This window comes from Triticum aestivum, chromosome 1B (assembly GCF_018294505.1).
Source record: "Triticum aestivum cultivar Chinese Spring chromosome 1B, IWGSC CS RefSeq v2.1, whole genome shotgun sequence".
Lineage (NCBI taxonomy): Eukaryota > Viridiplantae > Streptophyta > Magnoliopsida > Poales > Poaceae > Triticum > Triticum aestivum.
The window spans coordinates 28,963,451-28,980,972 of record NC_057795.1 but is presented as its reverse complement, the minus strand read 5'-3'; the positions used below and the strand labels follow the sequence as shown (position 1 = coordinate 28,980,972).

At 43.7% G+C, this 17,522-nt stretch overlaps 1 protein-coding gene across 1 annotated transcript; it reads left to right on the top strand.

Annotated features, from left to right (window-relative positions):
• Positions 1 to 4,813: 4,813 nt before the first annotated feature.
• On the top strand, positions 4,814 to 5,606 carry LOC123085517 (small polypeptide ROTUNDIFOLIA LIKE 2-like). Its single transcript, XM_044507164.1, has one exon. The coding sequence runs from the start codon at positions 4,865 to 4,867 to the stop codon at positions 4,982 to 4,984; it is 120 nt and encodes a 39-aa protein (XP_044363099.1). The 5' UTR covers positions 4,814 to 4,864; the 3' UTR covers positions 4,985 to 5,606.
• Positions 5,607 to 17,522: the final 11,916 nt, after the last annotated feature.

Genomic DNA, 17,522 nt, shown 5'->3' with positions numbered 1-17,522 from the left:
GAGCAATCTCTCAAACCGTAAATTTCTTCTTGCCCGCACACAATCTGGTCTTCTTTTTTCTTATCATCATTTTGCAGGCGTAGGCGAAGATGTGGTAGCAGATAAGATCAAGGCCAATGTAATGTATATCTGAAGATCTTTTTCTTTGTCTTGCTTTCCTTGAAGTGATACTACTATCCCAATGCTTCTTTTAAGCATTTCTATTATCTGGGAATTTTGGTCCTCTAGGTTTTGCTACAAATGATGTATTTTGGCTTTAATTTATTTTCTTCCGATGAATTGCAAGTTCATATGAAATCCCATGGCATATTTGAAAGCATAGGCTACGATAATGTTCAAGTACAATGTGCAATTTGAGCATAAGGTGATAGTTGCAACATAAACTATACAGATTGGTCATGGAAAATAAATTTGAATTGATCATATGCAAATTTATATCTTTCTGTATAGTGAATTTGATCTATAAACTCATATACTCCTGTATAAATTTTGAGGTTGTGGTGTAAATTTAGATTTACCATTATGGATATAGAAATTGTACTCATGATTCATCTATACTGATAGTGACATTGATGTGTACGCTAACAATGTGGACATGGTCTTCAATGAAGACAAGCTCGACACATCATGCTATATCTATTGGAGTGAGCATACACTATTTATCTATATTAACATTCCGGTTTATGCAACACTGAGAAACTTAAGTAGGTTAAGTTGTGTACTGACAAAGTTGATCTTGCTTCCATACGATAAGCGTTTGTTTTCTCCAGCAGAAATGAGATGAGACATGGACAATCCGATGTATTTTAGTCTGACAGGACAATGTTGCTGGGATATATATATATATATATACCTACTGAAATATATTTCTTTTGTGGTAACTTTACCATTCACTTAGATATGCTTGCTCTTCTCCCTGTTTTTTTAGTGAACTTTTGTCAGACGACCAAAAGAATGCTTTCTTTCTATCTACCTATTGATATAAAAGGATTAATGCTTCATATTACAGGTCATATATGGCGCAATCTTGCACAAATTGTGGTGCGTGAAGAAATTCTAGGTTGATGTACGTGGGGACAAGAGATAGAGAAGACCAAAGGAACGCCAATTCAGCATTACCTGCATGGATGGAGAAGATCAGCTTCTATTGCTTGAAGAAATAGAGCAACAAGTAAAGTAAGAATTCGAGATAACTCCATGACAAGTAACCACCCCACGAAATAATCATATTATCCTCTGATGAAGAAATTGACGACAAGAGATAAAGACCAAAAGCAGATCGTTCACAGTACTAATGAAATACAATATACTTTATTGAATTATCCTCTTTATTTGCATATTATCATAATCCGGTGTCTACCCTGTTGTATTTCTTTGTTCATACACGCATGTATGCACCTTGCTATGTAACATAATCAAATTAACAATCCATATTATCTATCGTACCTTTCTCACACAAGCTTACAATCTTCCCATAAGCATATACCTCACACGAAATTCGCACAAAAGTTACCTATCAAAACACAATATATTATGGTAGCAGACTCGAGAAACAATAGATTAAGTTACTAATTGATCAATGATGGATTAAGATCAGGCACGGCATGCCGCTGCGCCTCTGCTTGCTAGTTTTGAAAAAAAAAGGGAAGTCTATTCCACAGACATGCACACACAAGATAAAAGAACAACAAGTATCATAAATACCAATTAGGAAGTCTATTTTTGTTTTATTTTTTGATGAGAAATGGGAAGTCTATTTCCATAATGGTCCACACATGCATAAAAGACCAATCAGACTCATTTGCACTACATATGATTTTAAGGGACACTAGATACGTAATTAGGAAATCATTTTGAGAAAAGGGGAAGTCTATTTCCACAGATATGCACACAAAAGATAAAAGAGCAACAAGGATCATAAACACGTGTACAAAAAGGATACATGCCATTATTTGATTCAGATCACCAGACATTCTCTTTTGTCCAGCGATCACCAGGTTCTGTAAAGAAATGTGTATAGCAAAGATACGTGCAATTCTTGATACGTACAAAAAGGATACATGCCATTATAAATTTATGATTCAGTTCACTTATTCTTTTTTGTCCAGTGTTAGACTTTTCTTTATGCACACTTTGGTTATACTCTACATACCATGAACTTAACAAGAAAAAAAAATCAAAGGCAGAGAAAGACGAGCTGAGTGCCTCTAAAAAAACAATTGAGGATCATAAACACGGTTCACAATGGTTTTTAGCAAAGGGAAAGTAATAAACTATGGAAAATATAAAAAAATGTATAAAGACCACACACACACACACACACACACGCACACGCACACGCACATGCACACGCACACACACGCGCGCGCGCGCACACACACACACACACACACACACACACACAAGAGATGCATGACATTGCGTAAAAAGATTATGCGAGAAAAGAAAAACAGAGTAGCAAAGAGATGAACTGACTCATGCCAAATAGGTTGTCAGCCTATGCAACAAAGAAAACAATTGGCTGTCATAGACGGTTACACGATGACACTTAGACTAGGAGGAATCAAAGAATATATACATGTACAGGCACCACATATATGACACATATCACATTGGATACGAAGAATAGTTGGGTGAATGGCAACACGTTACTATTGCGCAAGCAAGCATATTGTACCAAAAAATCAAACAATGTAGTGAGATTCGTGAATGTTTCAACTCTTATAAATAACATATTATTGCAAAAGAACATATGCACGTTAATAAAGGAAGAGCAAAGCTAGACGGACAGTGAATGCGAGAGACTGACTAACCTTGCAGTTGGCTACTCAACCCACGTCATCTAAGTCATAGTTTGAAGGAAAGGCAAAAACAAAAGTGATGTGCCTACTGATAAAAGAACAATGAAAATATATTGGTTCATTCTGTATTAGATAGAAATATTTTGAAAAATAATCTTGCCTCTAAAATACAGAAGACCGCTAGCAATATCGGACTCATACGGAGTCCAAATGGAACCTATCTTTTCAGGCAAAATTTAGGATAAAGAATGAAATAAAAAAATATTTCATGTAAAATACACAATAGCATATCACTACACCAATTCAAATACAGTATACGTGAAAAATTTACAAATGTAATATAAAATATAGCTGTGCAAATGCGCGAGTCACTCCACTATTTTTCTCAGAGACAAATCGGTCTCTCCCTTTTCTCTTGAGCTTCTTGTTTTGGATTGCTGATGTGACAGTACCACTGCAACTGCGCACGACTTGCACCATCGGGAGTACACCACCGATGATCATCAAGTGTGCCACGTGGTCCATGCATGCCATTAAGTTAATGCGCAGTACATAAGCAGAAGAGACAAGCAGCGTTTCGAAGGTGACGACCGTGCAACTTGGTTGATCCTGCCGGCGGGCTGTTCCCTGGGTGGTATGCGCACCACGCTCTTCTCCGGCGCCCGGTCGATTGTTACCTCCGGATGCTAGAGACAGGCGAGAGATATACAACGGCAGTTAAACAGCTGGATGTGTGTAGTGTGTCGCTGAAGAGGGTTGTGGCCTCTGTAAAATAACGTCGTGCGCGATCGAATCCGCGCTCCTCGGCATTCACGCCATTTCTCATCGTGAATTCGTGATCTTTACTCAAAGCTGCCGTTTAGCACATCGTGCAAGGGGAGCACAATGTCTCCGTTCCTCTTTGTATAGGGCTTCGTTGCATGGACGTACATATAGTCTTGTAGAGCCTGTTAATCTCAGGACATAACCGGCTCCAGTACCCTGGTAATTGACTGGAAGCAATTTAATTCGAAAGCGTCTCTCTATATGCACGAAGAGACGATATGGGATTCTGGATTGTTGCAAAAGGAACGTTAATTGACCTGAGGCAGAGTGCCAACGAAGTTTTGGCAGATGCATCCCCCATTCAGATGTCACCACGTGTACGTCTCTCCATCTTCTTGACGGCTCGGGTGAACTTGTGAAGGAACCCTTTGCTTACGATGCCGGAGAATGCTCTTGCTTGATCAGCCATCAATGTACCCATGCCCACGTATCTCTACTACGGAAAGCGAAGATCATGCATCACAATTCACCACACTGTTTTGGTGTCAATTAATTAGTTTTGTCAAGAAAACAACTTGCATTTTTCAAATGAGATAGTGTAAGCTTGCAGCGAGTCTTGTGGAGGAGCTGGTAAAGCGATAATTAATGCGGTCAAAGGATTAGCACTGAAGAAACAGAAGGAATGTCTATCTTGTGGAAGATTGTCATGGGCTTAACTTGTTACAATTTCCCAAGATCGCACAGTGCCCGCATTCAGTGCATTCTTGGAAGATTCATCCGTTTCATAGTTGCACCATTCCAGAGATCTATCGAGATCGGAGACCCCTTTCTTGGAGGTACAAAACAACCTGCGTTCATGCATCTACCGTACCTTTTCTTCCTCCATGGATGGCCAGCTGTCGACTCCACCTTGTCCACAATGTGTAATCCCGTCTCTAAATTAGATAATCATGTGTTGATCACGAAGAGCGTGCAATCTCCAATGAAATTAGCCAATAAAGTACGATGTCGATAAGCTCCGGTGTCAGGGGGGTGCCTCCTAGTCCATAAGCAAAACTTGTTGCAAGTGGGAGGTATGATGGTCTTGTGGTACAATATTTTGTACTCTCAGCACCCCCCCCCCCCTCCTCCTCCTCTGCACCTGCACTGATGCATCTCTATATAAGACCCAGTATCTTTCACTTTCATTCCAAAAATTAGGGTCCTTGCACCAGTGAAGCTTTTGTGTAAAAGGAACACCACACAAACCTTAGACAAAAGCCCCTTTTTTTGGTACATCAACTACCAAGTATTGAGCCATGAAGGTTGGGAGCCAGATGAAGCAGATGGGGAAGCTGAACAAGGCGCTCAAGGAGCAGAGGGCCAAGCTCTACATCATCCACCGCTGCGTCGTCATGCTCCTCCGCTGGAGTGATTGATCCATCCGTCGATCTGTTCATCACAGATCGATTGATGATCAGTCATTTGTTTCAGCCGATCAATTCCTTCTGTTTTGGATCTTTTTTCACCTTGCCGATGATGCATTCGGCGGGGTTGCAGATTCCAGCGGCATGGCCGATATGTGGTGCATGCATGGATGAATATCATCCATGCATGCATTGCGCTGCCTATGCTTGCATTTTAGAAGGGATTGATCGGTTGAAGTTTTCCTTTCCATTTTTTTTTCACCTGCCTCTTTGGAGGCAGGGGTGTGAGGAGAGGACGCCGGAGCACTCAGCTACAAAGGTTGATGCGCTTCCGTTCTCTTCCACAAATGGAGAAGGTTGATATAGATACCAGTTCATTTCGTTTGCTGGGACTCCAGTTCAGTTGGCTACAAATGCTGCCGATGCTGATTACACGCATGATTCTGAAGAAGATAAGAAGATCAAAAAGAAGATTAAATAAGACGCCGATCTCAACTCATGGATTATTCTGCTGGGATGGTGCTCGTTGACATTGTAATCTAATCTGAAGATGTTGCTTTTCGTTCTGATCCTTGTATTGTAATGTTGCTGTCCAGGACATGGTTTCTGTTCTTGTGTTTGTACTGTAGCTGGTTTACCCCAGCATGAAGATTTTATCTTTCTGTTAAATAAAAATAAAAGCTGGGCTGTAAAGCCTTTTTTTTACTTCTAAGAAACATTGATTTCTGAAGTGCCTGCAAGAAGATTATTTCACACGATTTTGACTTCCACCCGTTGTATTAAATAGCGTGCTATGCCTCTTAGCAGCGACCTCTTCTAAACTATATAGCACGTTATTTAAAATATTTATTCATGTGTTTGACGAAAAAGAATTTCCTCTGCTTTATAGTATAAAGCAACCACTGCATTACAAATTGAACTAGCCAAAACAAGACAAAAGAGAGAAATGGCAAAGATACATGATACTACCAAAGGAGCCACTAACAAGCACCGAATGCACCAAGTGCAAGCTTGAGCATTGAGGCCCTCGGCGAACAAGAGCCAACACACAACGCAACAAAGACGAGGTAGTGGCCCACTGCAGGAGGATTGCCACGCTCCATCAACTCCCAAGAGGCCAGCCATTGTCAGTCCGCCATCCGCCTCTGCCTCTCAAGAAGCCCCCCTGCCCTCTATTCCTGGATCGGAGGACACTACGTTGTCGACAGGCAGAGTCGCTCGCCACCGAGCTCGCATGGACAGGACCAATGGGTGGCTGGGGAGAGGACGACAAGCACGACCACCACACCACGCAACGGCACACCCCAACATCGCCACCGCCACGCGTAGGCATCAAGTTCAATCGCAAGTAGCCGAGCGGGAACACCACTGGGGATAACCGGCAGACCACACAACCCGCATCGGAGCTTCCACCACCACTCCGCCATCCCAAGGTGGTGTCTTCAAGAAGAAAACGACACCGGCGCGTCGTCACAACCCAATCCGGAGACTTTGGGCTTTCACCCGGGACGGGAAGGAGAGGGTGAGGGCAGGATCGCGATGCCGCCGTCAAGAAGGTGAACGACGTCAGAGCGCCGCCGGCGTTGTGATCATAGCAACTGACCAATAGTTTCCCCCAATCCATCCCTACCAGAACCTCAGCCCCACCAACCGCTAAATCCGGCGAACAAACGACTCGGCAGCGCCAGCTAGCGAAGCAGGAAGAAGCTCCATGGAAGGCCTCCGTCTTCAGATCCGCTACAAGGACGAACCGGGGCACCCTGGCAGCCAGTCCACACCCACTGCCGGCCCACTGCCCACGCGGCCAGGGATGACACCCCGCCGCATCCGCATCAACCACCCACCAAAAGGGGGCCGATGAGCTCCACGACTGTGGTTGCTGATACGTCTCCAGTGTATCTATAATTTTTGATTGTTCCATGCTATTACATTATCTCTTTTGGATGCTTAATAGGCATTTATATGCTATTTTATATTATTTTTGGGACTAACCTATTAACCGAGAGCCCAGTGCCAGTTTCATTTTTTTTTGCTTATTTCAGAGTTTCGCAGAAAAGGAATACCAAACGGAGTCCAAACGGAATGGAACATTCGCGATAATCTTTCTTGGACCAAAAGGAAACCAAAAGACTTGGAGATGAAGTCGGAGACGCAGCGAGGCAGCCATGAGGCAGGAGGGCGCGCCCAGGGGGTAGGGCGCGCCCCCTACCTCGTGGGCCCCTCGAGGATCTCCTGACCTAGCTCCTTCTCCTATATATACTCTTATACCCTGAAAACATCCATGAGTGCCACGAAACCACTTTTCCACCGCCGCAACCTTTTGTACCTGTGAGATCCCATCTAGGGGCCTTTTTCGGCGTCCTGCCGGAGGGGGATTCGGTCACGGAGGGCTTCTTCGTCAACACCATTGCCTCTCCGATGATGCGTGAGTAGTTTACCACAGACCTGCGGGTCCATAGCAAGTAGCTCGATGGCTTCTTCTCTCTCTCTTTGATTCTCAATACCATGTTGTCCTCGATGTTCTTGGAGATCTATTTGATGTAACATTCTTTTGCGGTGTGTTTGCCGAGATCCGCTAAATTGTGGATTTATGATCAGATTATCTATGAATATTATTTGGTTCTTCTCTGAAGTCTTATATGCATGATTTGATATCTTTGCAAGTCTCTTCGAATTATCGGTTTAGTTTGGCCTACTAGATTGATCCTTCTTGCAATGGGAGAAGTGCTTAGCTTTGGGTTCAATCTCGCGGTGTCCTTTCTCAGTGACAGTAGGGGCAGCAAGGCACATATTGTATTGTTGCCATCGAGGATAAAAAGATGGGGTTTTCATCATATTGCTTGAGTTAATTTCTCTACATCATTTCATCTTACTTAATGCGTTACTCTGTTCTTTATTAACTTAATACTCTTTTGCATGGAGTCGGTCGATGTGTGGAGTAATAGTAGTAGATGCAGAATCGTTTCGGTCTACTTGACACGGACGTGATGCCTATGTTGATGATCATTGCCTTAGATATCGTCATAACTATGCGCTTTTCTATCAATTGCTTGGCAGTAATTTGTTCACCCACCGTAATATTTGCTATCTGAGAGAATCCACTAGTGAAACTTATGGCCCCGGCCCGGGTCTCTTTTCCATTATATTGAATCTCTTTTACATCTTGCTAGTTTCCGATCTACTATTTTGCAATCTTTTACTTTCTGATCTATAAACCAAAAATACCAAAAATATTTACTTTACCATTTATCTATCTCTATCAGATCTCACTTTTGCAAGTGACCGTGAAGGGATTGACAAACCCTTTATCGCGTTGGGTGCAAGTTGTTGATTGTTTGTGCAGGTATTCGGTGACTTGTGCATTGTCTCCTACTGGATTGATACCTTGGTTCTCAAAACTGAGGGAAATACTTATGCTATTTGCTGCATCACCCTTTCCTCTTTAAGGGAAAACCAACGCAAGCTCAAGAGGTAGCAAGAAGAATTTCTAGCGCCGCTGCCGCGGAGATCTACGCCAAGTCAAGTCAAGATTTGATCTCCCGTCAACTTGCCAATTTCTGGCGCCGTTGCCGGGGAGATATACGTCGAGTCAAGCCATACCAAGTATCCATGATAAAATCTTCTATCTTGCATTACATTATCCGCCATTCGCCTCTCATTTTCCTCTCCCCCACCTCTAAAACGATTTTCAAAAAGATTTGCCTTTTCTTTGCCTTCTTCCGTTCGATCTTTTGTTCGCATGTGTTACCATGTCCCTTCTTTTTGCTTGCATAATCGCTTGCTAAAAGTTTATGGATCCTCATCCACTTGCTAATATTTTTAGGAGATCCAATTATGATAAACCAATTGCCAGTGAGTTTTGCGCACTAGATTATCTTTATGAAGCTTTGCTTGAAATTCGTGAATCTAAAAATTGCGATGAAGAAATTTATGAAGAGATTCACGATAGCTCCTTGAATAAAAAGCATGGATGCAATGATTTTAATATAAATTCTATTGATGTCAATTGTGCTAATAATATGCAAAATTCTAAGCTTGGGAATGCTAGTTTTGCTATGTCCACTATTTGTTGCAATGATCATGATTGGGGTGATTCTTCTTATGATCTTGAAAATTTATTTAAGCCCCATGATGAATATGAGATTGATATTAGTGTTTGCAATAATATTGAATGTGGGTTTGGAAGAATGTCAACTTTAGATCCCACATATTTGGAGAATGTTCAATCTTATGAAATTTTTGATAAAAGTGGGTTTGGAGAGGTCATGACTTTAGTTAATGTTAATCCCACTATTTTTTAAGAGTGTCAACTTCGCATGCATGTGGATCGTGTTAAGAATATGTTATGTGATAGCTATATTGTTGAATTTTCTTATGATCCTACATATAATTATTATGAGAGAGGAAAATATGGTTGTAGAAATTCTCATGTTACTAAATCTCCCCTTGTTATGTTGAGATTGCTATTGTTTCTTTCTTCTTCCTTGCATATGCTAGATCTTTCTTGTCTTGCTAATTTGTTTTCCTATAAAATTCTTATGCATAGGAAGTATGTTAGACTTAAATGTGTTTTCAAAGGCTACATGATGCTCTCCTCGTGTTTCAATTGATATCTTTCATGTGAGCATCATTAAAATTATCAATGCCTAGCTAAGGGCGTTAAACGATAGCGCTTGTTGGGAGGCAACCCAATTTTATTTTTGTTCTTTGCTTTTTGTTCCTGTTTAGTAATAAATAATTCATCTAGCCTCTTGCTAGATGTGGTTTTATGTTTTAATTAGTGTTTGTGCCAAGTGGAACCTTTAGGATAGCTTACGGTGATAGTTGTGTTGATCCTGCTAAAAATCAGAAACTTTTGTGCTTAGTAAATTAGTTTTGAAAATTCACAGAAATGTTATTTTGATCTGATTATTTTTGCTATGGATTGGTATGTAAATTTCTCAGGTTTTCCTAATTTGGATGGATTTTTGGAGTTACATAAGTATTAGAGAGTTACAGATTACTACAGACGGTTCTGTTTTTGACAGATTCTGTTTTTTGCGTGTTGTTTGCTTATTTTGATGAATCTATGGGTAGTATCGGGGGGTATGAACCATGGAGAAGTTGGATTACATTTGATATTAAATGAAATAAATAAAGAATGAGTTTGCAACAGTACCTTAAAGCGGTGATTTATTTTCTTATACTAACTGAGCTCATAAGATTTTCTGTCGAGTTTTGTGTTGTGAAGTTTTCAAGTTTTAGGTAAGGATTTGATGGACTATGGAATAAGGAGTGGCAAGAGCCTAAGCTTGGGGATGCCCAAGGCACCCCAAGATAATATTCAAGGACAACCAAAAGCTTAAGCTTGGGGATGCCCTAGAAGGCATCTCCGCTTTCGTCTTCGTCTATTGGGAACTTTACTTGAGGCTATATTTTTATTCACCACATGATATGTGTTTGCTTGGAGCGTCTTGTATGATTTGAGTCTTTGCTTTTTAGTTTATCACAATCATCCTTGCTGTATACACCTTTTGAGAGACACACGTATGAATCGTGGTTTATTAGAATACTCTATTTGCTTCACGTATATCTTTTGAGCTAGGCAATATTGCTCTAGTGCTTCACTTATATCTTTTTAGAGCACGGCGGTGGCTTTATTTTATAGAAATTGTTGAACTCTCATGCTTCACTTATATTATTTTGAGAGTCTTTTAGAACAACATGGTAATTTTCTTGGGTTATAAAACTAGTTCTAATATGATGGGCATCCAAGATGGATATAATAAAAACTTTCATATAAAGTGTGTTGAATACTATGAGAAGTTTGATTCTTTATAATTGTTTTGAGATATGAAGATGGTGATATTACACTACTAGGGAAAAGCCTATACACAGAACTTTAGCAGCTGCGCATGTTAAAAAGGGCGCTACTGCTAGACAGCAGTAGTGTGCGTGAAATAACCGCGCTATAGATACATATATAGCAGTGGCGCGTCCCGCTGTAAAAGCGCTACTACAAAAATTCCCACCACTATGCCGATCGGCTACACATAGTAGTAGCGCTCTTTTAGAAACAGCGGTGCCGCTAATTTTGTTGTAGCAGCGTGTTTATGTGTAAGGCGCTACTGCTAACGAAAATAAAATAAAATGAAAAACAAGTAGAAAAGTAAATGAAAATGAAAGAAATAGAAAAAGGAGAAAGGAAAAAAATAAAATGTAAAGAAAAATAAATGAAAAAAGGGGAAAAGGAGAAAGGAATAGCATTAACGCGTTTCAGCAAATGCGCTGTAGCTAACTTAGCTATATCGCGTTTTCAAGAACGCGCTACCGTTACGTTTCACTTATACAGCGGCCCCCCCGGCCACCACTTCTTCCCCAAATCCCTTGCCCTCGCCGCCGTCTCTCCAATTCGCCGTCGCCTCACTTTGCCGCCGTCTCCTGCCGGCGTGGACGCCCGCAACCTCACCGTCTTCCCCCGAGGCCGCCGTCATCCTCATCGCCGCTGCCCGAGGCCGCCCTCAACCTCACCGCCGCCGCCCGAGGCCGCCCTCGACCTTACCATCGCCGCCCTCCACCTCACCGCGGCCCGAGCCCGCCCAGGACCGCTGTTGCCCGTGCCCGACCCCGCCCTCTCCACCCTGCCTCCATTGCCGAGCACCTCCCCGCCACCGTCTCTCCCCTCTCTGTAAGTCCCCCACCCCTCCCCCCACTCCTCTCTCTCTACATTTTAGAGCAAAAATTAGTAGAGAAAAAGTTAGTTTATAGCAAAAAAAATAGTTTAGAGCAAAGGATGTTAAGTAGTAGATGTTAGAGCAAAAATTAGTTTAGAGCAAAAAATTTGGTTTATAGCAAAAGTTAGTTAGGGCAGTAGGGTTTAATTAGGGTAGATGCTGCTTGTAGTATATAGTGATACTAGTAGATGTGAATTAGGTTAGGGCAGTAGTGGTACTAGTAGATGTTAATTAGATGTTTTTCAGTTAGGGAAGTAGAGTTTTGCTAGGTTAATTAGGTTAGTAGTGCTGCTAGTAGTAGTGGTACAGTAGGTTAATTAGGTGAAGTTAAATGAATAACCTAAATGAATGAAATTAGTAGTTAATTGAATTTTTTTCCTTTCATCTTTGTAGACCACTAAAATTACTTGAATTTTGTTCTATTAGTAGTTAAATAAATTTTCTTCTACACTTTGTTTTTGAATTAGCTTGTGAAATTTGGACATGTGGTTGCTCGTGTATATTTGGACATGTGTTGCGGTGTCGAATAGGGATATTTGAACACTGTTTCCAGGGAATGAAACTGAGTGTCCTATGTTTTCCCGGAATGTTGATTCATTTCTGTTCCGGCAAATTTCAGGTTCTCGATTTGTCCACTTTTTAGCAAAGGTCATGCCGAAATTTTCCGTGAATTTCGGCATGACTTGTGCTACAAACTAGGACATATCGAGTGCCCGGGATTTGCCGCACCGGGATGGAGTCAACGTTCCCGCAAAACAATAGGCCTTTTTTATGTCATTATTCATTTTATTAGGTCTAGAATTAATTGACTAGATTTAATCATATGAAACATGGCTAGCAACGATGAAGGACAGGGTTCTGGTGATTGCGACGACATCTACCGGGCGGTAGACGAATTTTTCAGCCTTGCCGATGATCAACCAATGTTGTTGCCGGGCCCACCGGTGGCATCGGGGACTGAGACCGACACGCAGGCTAGTGCTGAGACTGAGACCGGCGCTGACACTCAGACCGGCATCGAGACCGGCGTTGAGACTGAGACCGGCACTGCCTCGGGGAGCGGAGCCGGTGTAGAGCCGAAAGGAAAGAGGCAACGACTTCCTAACAAACTCAGGACTACTAGACTGGTGGTCACAAAGGTGGACGACGGCAATTTTGAGCCAAAGGCGCCCAAGGAAGTGTTCTCGTGCTACGGCGATCAAATAGGCTGCATCGTACGGACAACCGCCACCATCAGTGATGAGAAACTACAGAAGATAGATAATATGAGGCCCTCCCTCCTAAAGAAGTTTCACCAGATATTCTTGTTCCCGGGCCGGAATGAATAGGATTATGAAGATCCAGATAAGGACCCGGCAATGAAGAAGATAAACAAACACGCCATGACCAAGTTTAGCGACGCGTTGGCCGCCTGGAAAACAAGGGTGAAAGCAAGGATCATCGACAAGGAACCCTACTCCGAGATTGTAAAGGATAATCCGACAATCATGGAAGAGCAGTTTCCAATATTCAAGGAGTCTTGCGAGGCCGAAGCTGCCAAAAAAAAGTCTAAGTACATGAAGGGGCTTCAAGAGAGGAACATTGGGAGCCACCACCTCGGAAGCCGTGGTTACGGCGGGAAGAGGTCCAAATGGGCCAAGGAGGACGCGGAAGCCGCGAGTCTGGGCATCACAGACCCCTTGGCGGAGTTCACCGTCCCGCAGGAGCGTGACGTCCTCAGGGCCCGGCACCGTTGGGACCCAGTGAAGAAGGTTTACAAGACAAACCCGGTCACGATGGAGTTCATTAGACTGCTGGTAATTTTAGTTTCTGATCAATTCGACTGCACACGTTAGTCATATTTGTAAATGATCCTTGTGCCTTTTGCAGAGAGAGCAGCACAGGATTGCGGTCGAAAGCAACTCGCCATCTGAGGCATTGGTGAGGCCCAAGTGGGACACTCCATTCAACCGGGTGTTGAAAATATTAAAACGACTCCCGGTGGATACTCGACCGTCATATGGACGCGTGCACGGTGTCGAAGATGGCGCCACATGGAAGAAGTACTACCGTGAGACCACGGAGGAGAGAAAGGAAAGACGGAGGTTAACTAAAGAAAACATTGACAAGAAGGTTGAGATTGCGGTTGAGAAGAAATAATCTCAGACAGTCGCGACAGCGGTAGCTGCCGCAAAACAGGTGGTTGCAGACATATCTACTTCTTGGTTCCGGCCGTTTTCACTTGGACCAGGCAAAATCTAGAAAAAATTGCAGTGGACTTTCCCCTTGCTGACTTCTTGGGGAGCAGCTCGACTAGCGTTGCACCAGCACTTGCTCCCGCATCGGCTCCCGCACCAGCTCCCGCACCGGCTCCAGCACCTGCTCCCGCACTGGCTCGGGCACCAGACGTGCTCGGCGGTGCTTCTTCTTTGGCTGAGCTCGACGCCCTCACGGTATCTGCCACACCGGCCCCCTTCAATAAATGTATAATCTCCCATTTTCGTTGCCTTTTGGATGTCTCACGTCACAGACTTTTCTTTGCAGGCCGACGAAACCCCGTGCACCATATTGTACACCATCGGCGACGATAATGGAGCCGAAGGAACCATTGTTCCGCAGCCGGCCGATCCCCCCGAACGTCTTCAAGGTTTCCGTGGCCAGTGTCAAACTGGGCCACGAGAATTTGCATCCTCTGATACTAGTGGGGGATGACGATGAGACCCCGCGGTGGCTTGGCGATTGTTGCAATGGGTGGGTCCTGTTGTGGCCAAAGAGTCTGCTTTGTCTGGAGGCGGCCGGGAGCACACCCACGAGCACGCAGCCTCAGCAAGGTATGAACATCAACACCCCAACTACCCAATTAGCGTAGGGTGTCGGGTTGGGTGATAGCGGATGGGGTAAGGAGGAGGCTCCATTAGTCGCCGATGACGTCGCCATGGATGAGGATGAGGATGACGATGGCACTCAACAGTATGTCTATACTGGTGCCTACTCAGGGTTTGAGCATCATGAGTCGGTGCTTGAATTGCTGTCTCCGGAGGCTGAACATATTATGGACGACCTTCCGGTAGTAAAGAAGTCTAGGAAGAGAGCGAGGAAAGGCAAAAAAGCTGATTCTATGATCGAGCCGCCTCGGCAGCCTCGGCTTCAGGACCGTATAGATATCCCCGATGCGGATAAATGGCATATCCCGGTCAACTAATCCTACCTGCAAGAGCGCTAGGGGCCAAATTAGGTGATCTAAGGAGACTTCATGATGATGTGCTGCGGATAGAGAAAGGTCTCGTCGCCTCGAAAGATCTAGGATACCCACTCTACATGGTTAACGTTCCGCGGCAAATGTCGTACATCGACTGCTTCCCCGCGGATAAATTCTTCTTTCGATTCGATTACATATTCGACATGTTTCACGTGAAGAAGCTAGATTTTATGTTTGTCCGCCTTTATGCCTTGACATGAACTACATCATCAGAGTTGAGCAGATACCTCATATCTGTGTCGCTGACCCGTACTACATGCACGAGGGCTTCTTGGGAGTCTGCGCAAAGCACTGTGAATACGCGAGGGAATACATCATCAATTTCATGCTCGCCAATAAGGACAAGGAGGCGATTCTCGTGCCTTATCATCCCGTGCAAGTCATCCGTGCGGCTATCCTTCCTTTGATTTCAATCATTCATTTGCACGGTGGAGGCTAATTAATTTGAGGTGTACTTATTTTGCGCAGCGGCGGGCGCTCCGTCCTCATCATCCTCTACCCCTGATACTCCCACGCTCTTTACTTGGACTCATCGAAGAACATTCACAAAAAGGATTACACCCACATCAAGGATGTTCTCAATAGTGCTATGTTTTACTACCATGCACGGGGTGGAGAGGTCAAGGACAAGAAGAGAAGGGGCGACAGGCTCGCCTTCAGCCTTAATACCGACTTCTGCTGCATCCAGCAACCGAGCGATTCTCTTAATGATGGATTCTATGTCCTACACCACATGCTGGAGTACAGACGGGATCACCAGAACCTTCGCATGTCACCTAGATCCGGTGATGCCCATATTCTGCAATGGGCAAAGGACGTAGGAGATATCGAGGATCATCGACTTCGAGCTGAGGTCTATAACATCCAGCGCGAACTTGCATCATGAAGGAGGTCGTCGGAAAAACAGGGATGTTCTACGGAGAATGACAAATGTCGCGGGAAGACGTCCGAACATGGGTAGCCTCTCAGCGTCTCGACATGAAGCCTTTCACTAAGCTCGGGGACTATCTCCCTGACATGGATGGATGGCACGACATGTTGGAGTGATTGTCGACAAAACTTTGAGTTATGCATAGCGAAACTTTATTTGTGATGTAATTAAACTGTCCTCCTCCTCGACTAGCGAAGATCACTCTAGTTAGGGCATTTTGGGTACGATGAACTTTGTTATTTATGCTTATGATATGTTGTTTCTATTTTTGCCAAGTATGTCTCTTTCTGTTGCTCAACTATATATGTTGCATATCATCGACTCATGTGACGATGCAGGTGCATAGATCATCGATGGCGAAGAAGTGCTACGCCAGGAGTATATATACGATGAGTGGCCGGAGTGTTAGGCCCAGGAGTACCGGTTTCCGGTTTCCGAGCGACAGGTAGTAGTTAGTTTAGGTTCACGCTAATGCGAGAGAGGGATACGAACTCATGTACCGCATAGTTCCGCTCTCACTCAAAGTGATAGCTCTTCTCACGTATATCATTGTTTAGATGGATGACGATGTATTTGCAAGTAATCAGGACTTGTATCGCTATTTTCGAGATGATGACGAGAGACCACTTTGTGTTGGATGATGATTATGATGATGACATGATTTGATGAGACTAGTTGTATGTATATGCTATGATTACATTTGTATGTGTATGATATGCTAAAGATTATTGTATAAAGCCTATTCAAATACAAAACAAATATGCAGAAAAAAAACTAATAAAACTAGTAGTAGCAAGGGGAAAAAAGTTAGCAGTAGCGCCGCCTTACCAGTAGCGCGTCCCTGTAAAAAGCACTGCAGATAATATCAGCAGCGCTCTTCTCTGAAGCGCGCTACATCTATCCATGTATAGCAGTAGCGTGGGACGACAGGCGCTACTGCTATACGTTAGCTGTAGCACCGTATCAGTAGCGCATCGTCCCGCGCTACTGATAGGCCTAAAACCCGCGCTGCTGCTAGGCTTTTCCCTAGTAGTGTTACAGTCATGCTAGTGGAGTAGTTGTGAATTTAAAAAATACTTGTGTTGAAGTTTGTGATTCCCGTAGCATGCACCTATGGTGAACCGTTATGTGATGAAGTTGGAGCATGCTTTATTTATTGATTGTCATCCTTTATGTGGAGGTCGGGATCGCGCAATGGTTAACTCCTACCAACCCTTCCCCTAGGAGCATGCACGTAGTACTTTGTTTTGACAACTAATACTTTTTTGCAATAAGTATGTGAGTTCTTTATGACTAATGTTGAGTCCATCACTGCTGAAATCAGCTACTTTGCCATCTGCCAGATCTTTGCCGTCCGCTAGCGGACGGCAAAGAAGCTCTTTGCCATCAGGTACCGAAAAGCAGACGGCAAAGAAAGAGCTGACGGTAAAGAATGTCTTTGCCATCAGCCATCTCTTTGCCGTCCGCTAGCTGACGGCAAAGAGGGGGGTGGCACCCGCTAACAGGAAAACTTAACGTCCCCCTTCTTTGCCGTCCGCAGCAGACGTCAAAGATAGAATAAAAGCTGACGGCAAAGGCACGACGGACGGCAAAGGCTAACCTAACTAACGGACGAGCCCCCCCGACCCGTTACTCTCTCTATTTCTCCCTCTCTCCTCCCCGACACCC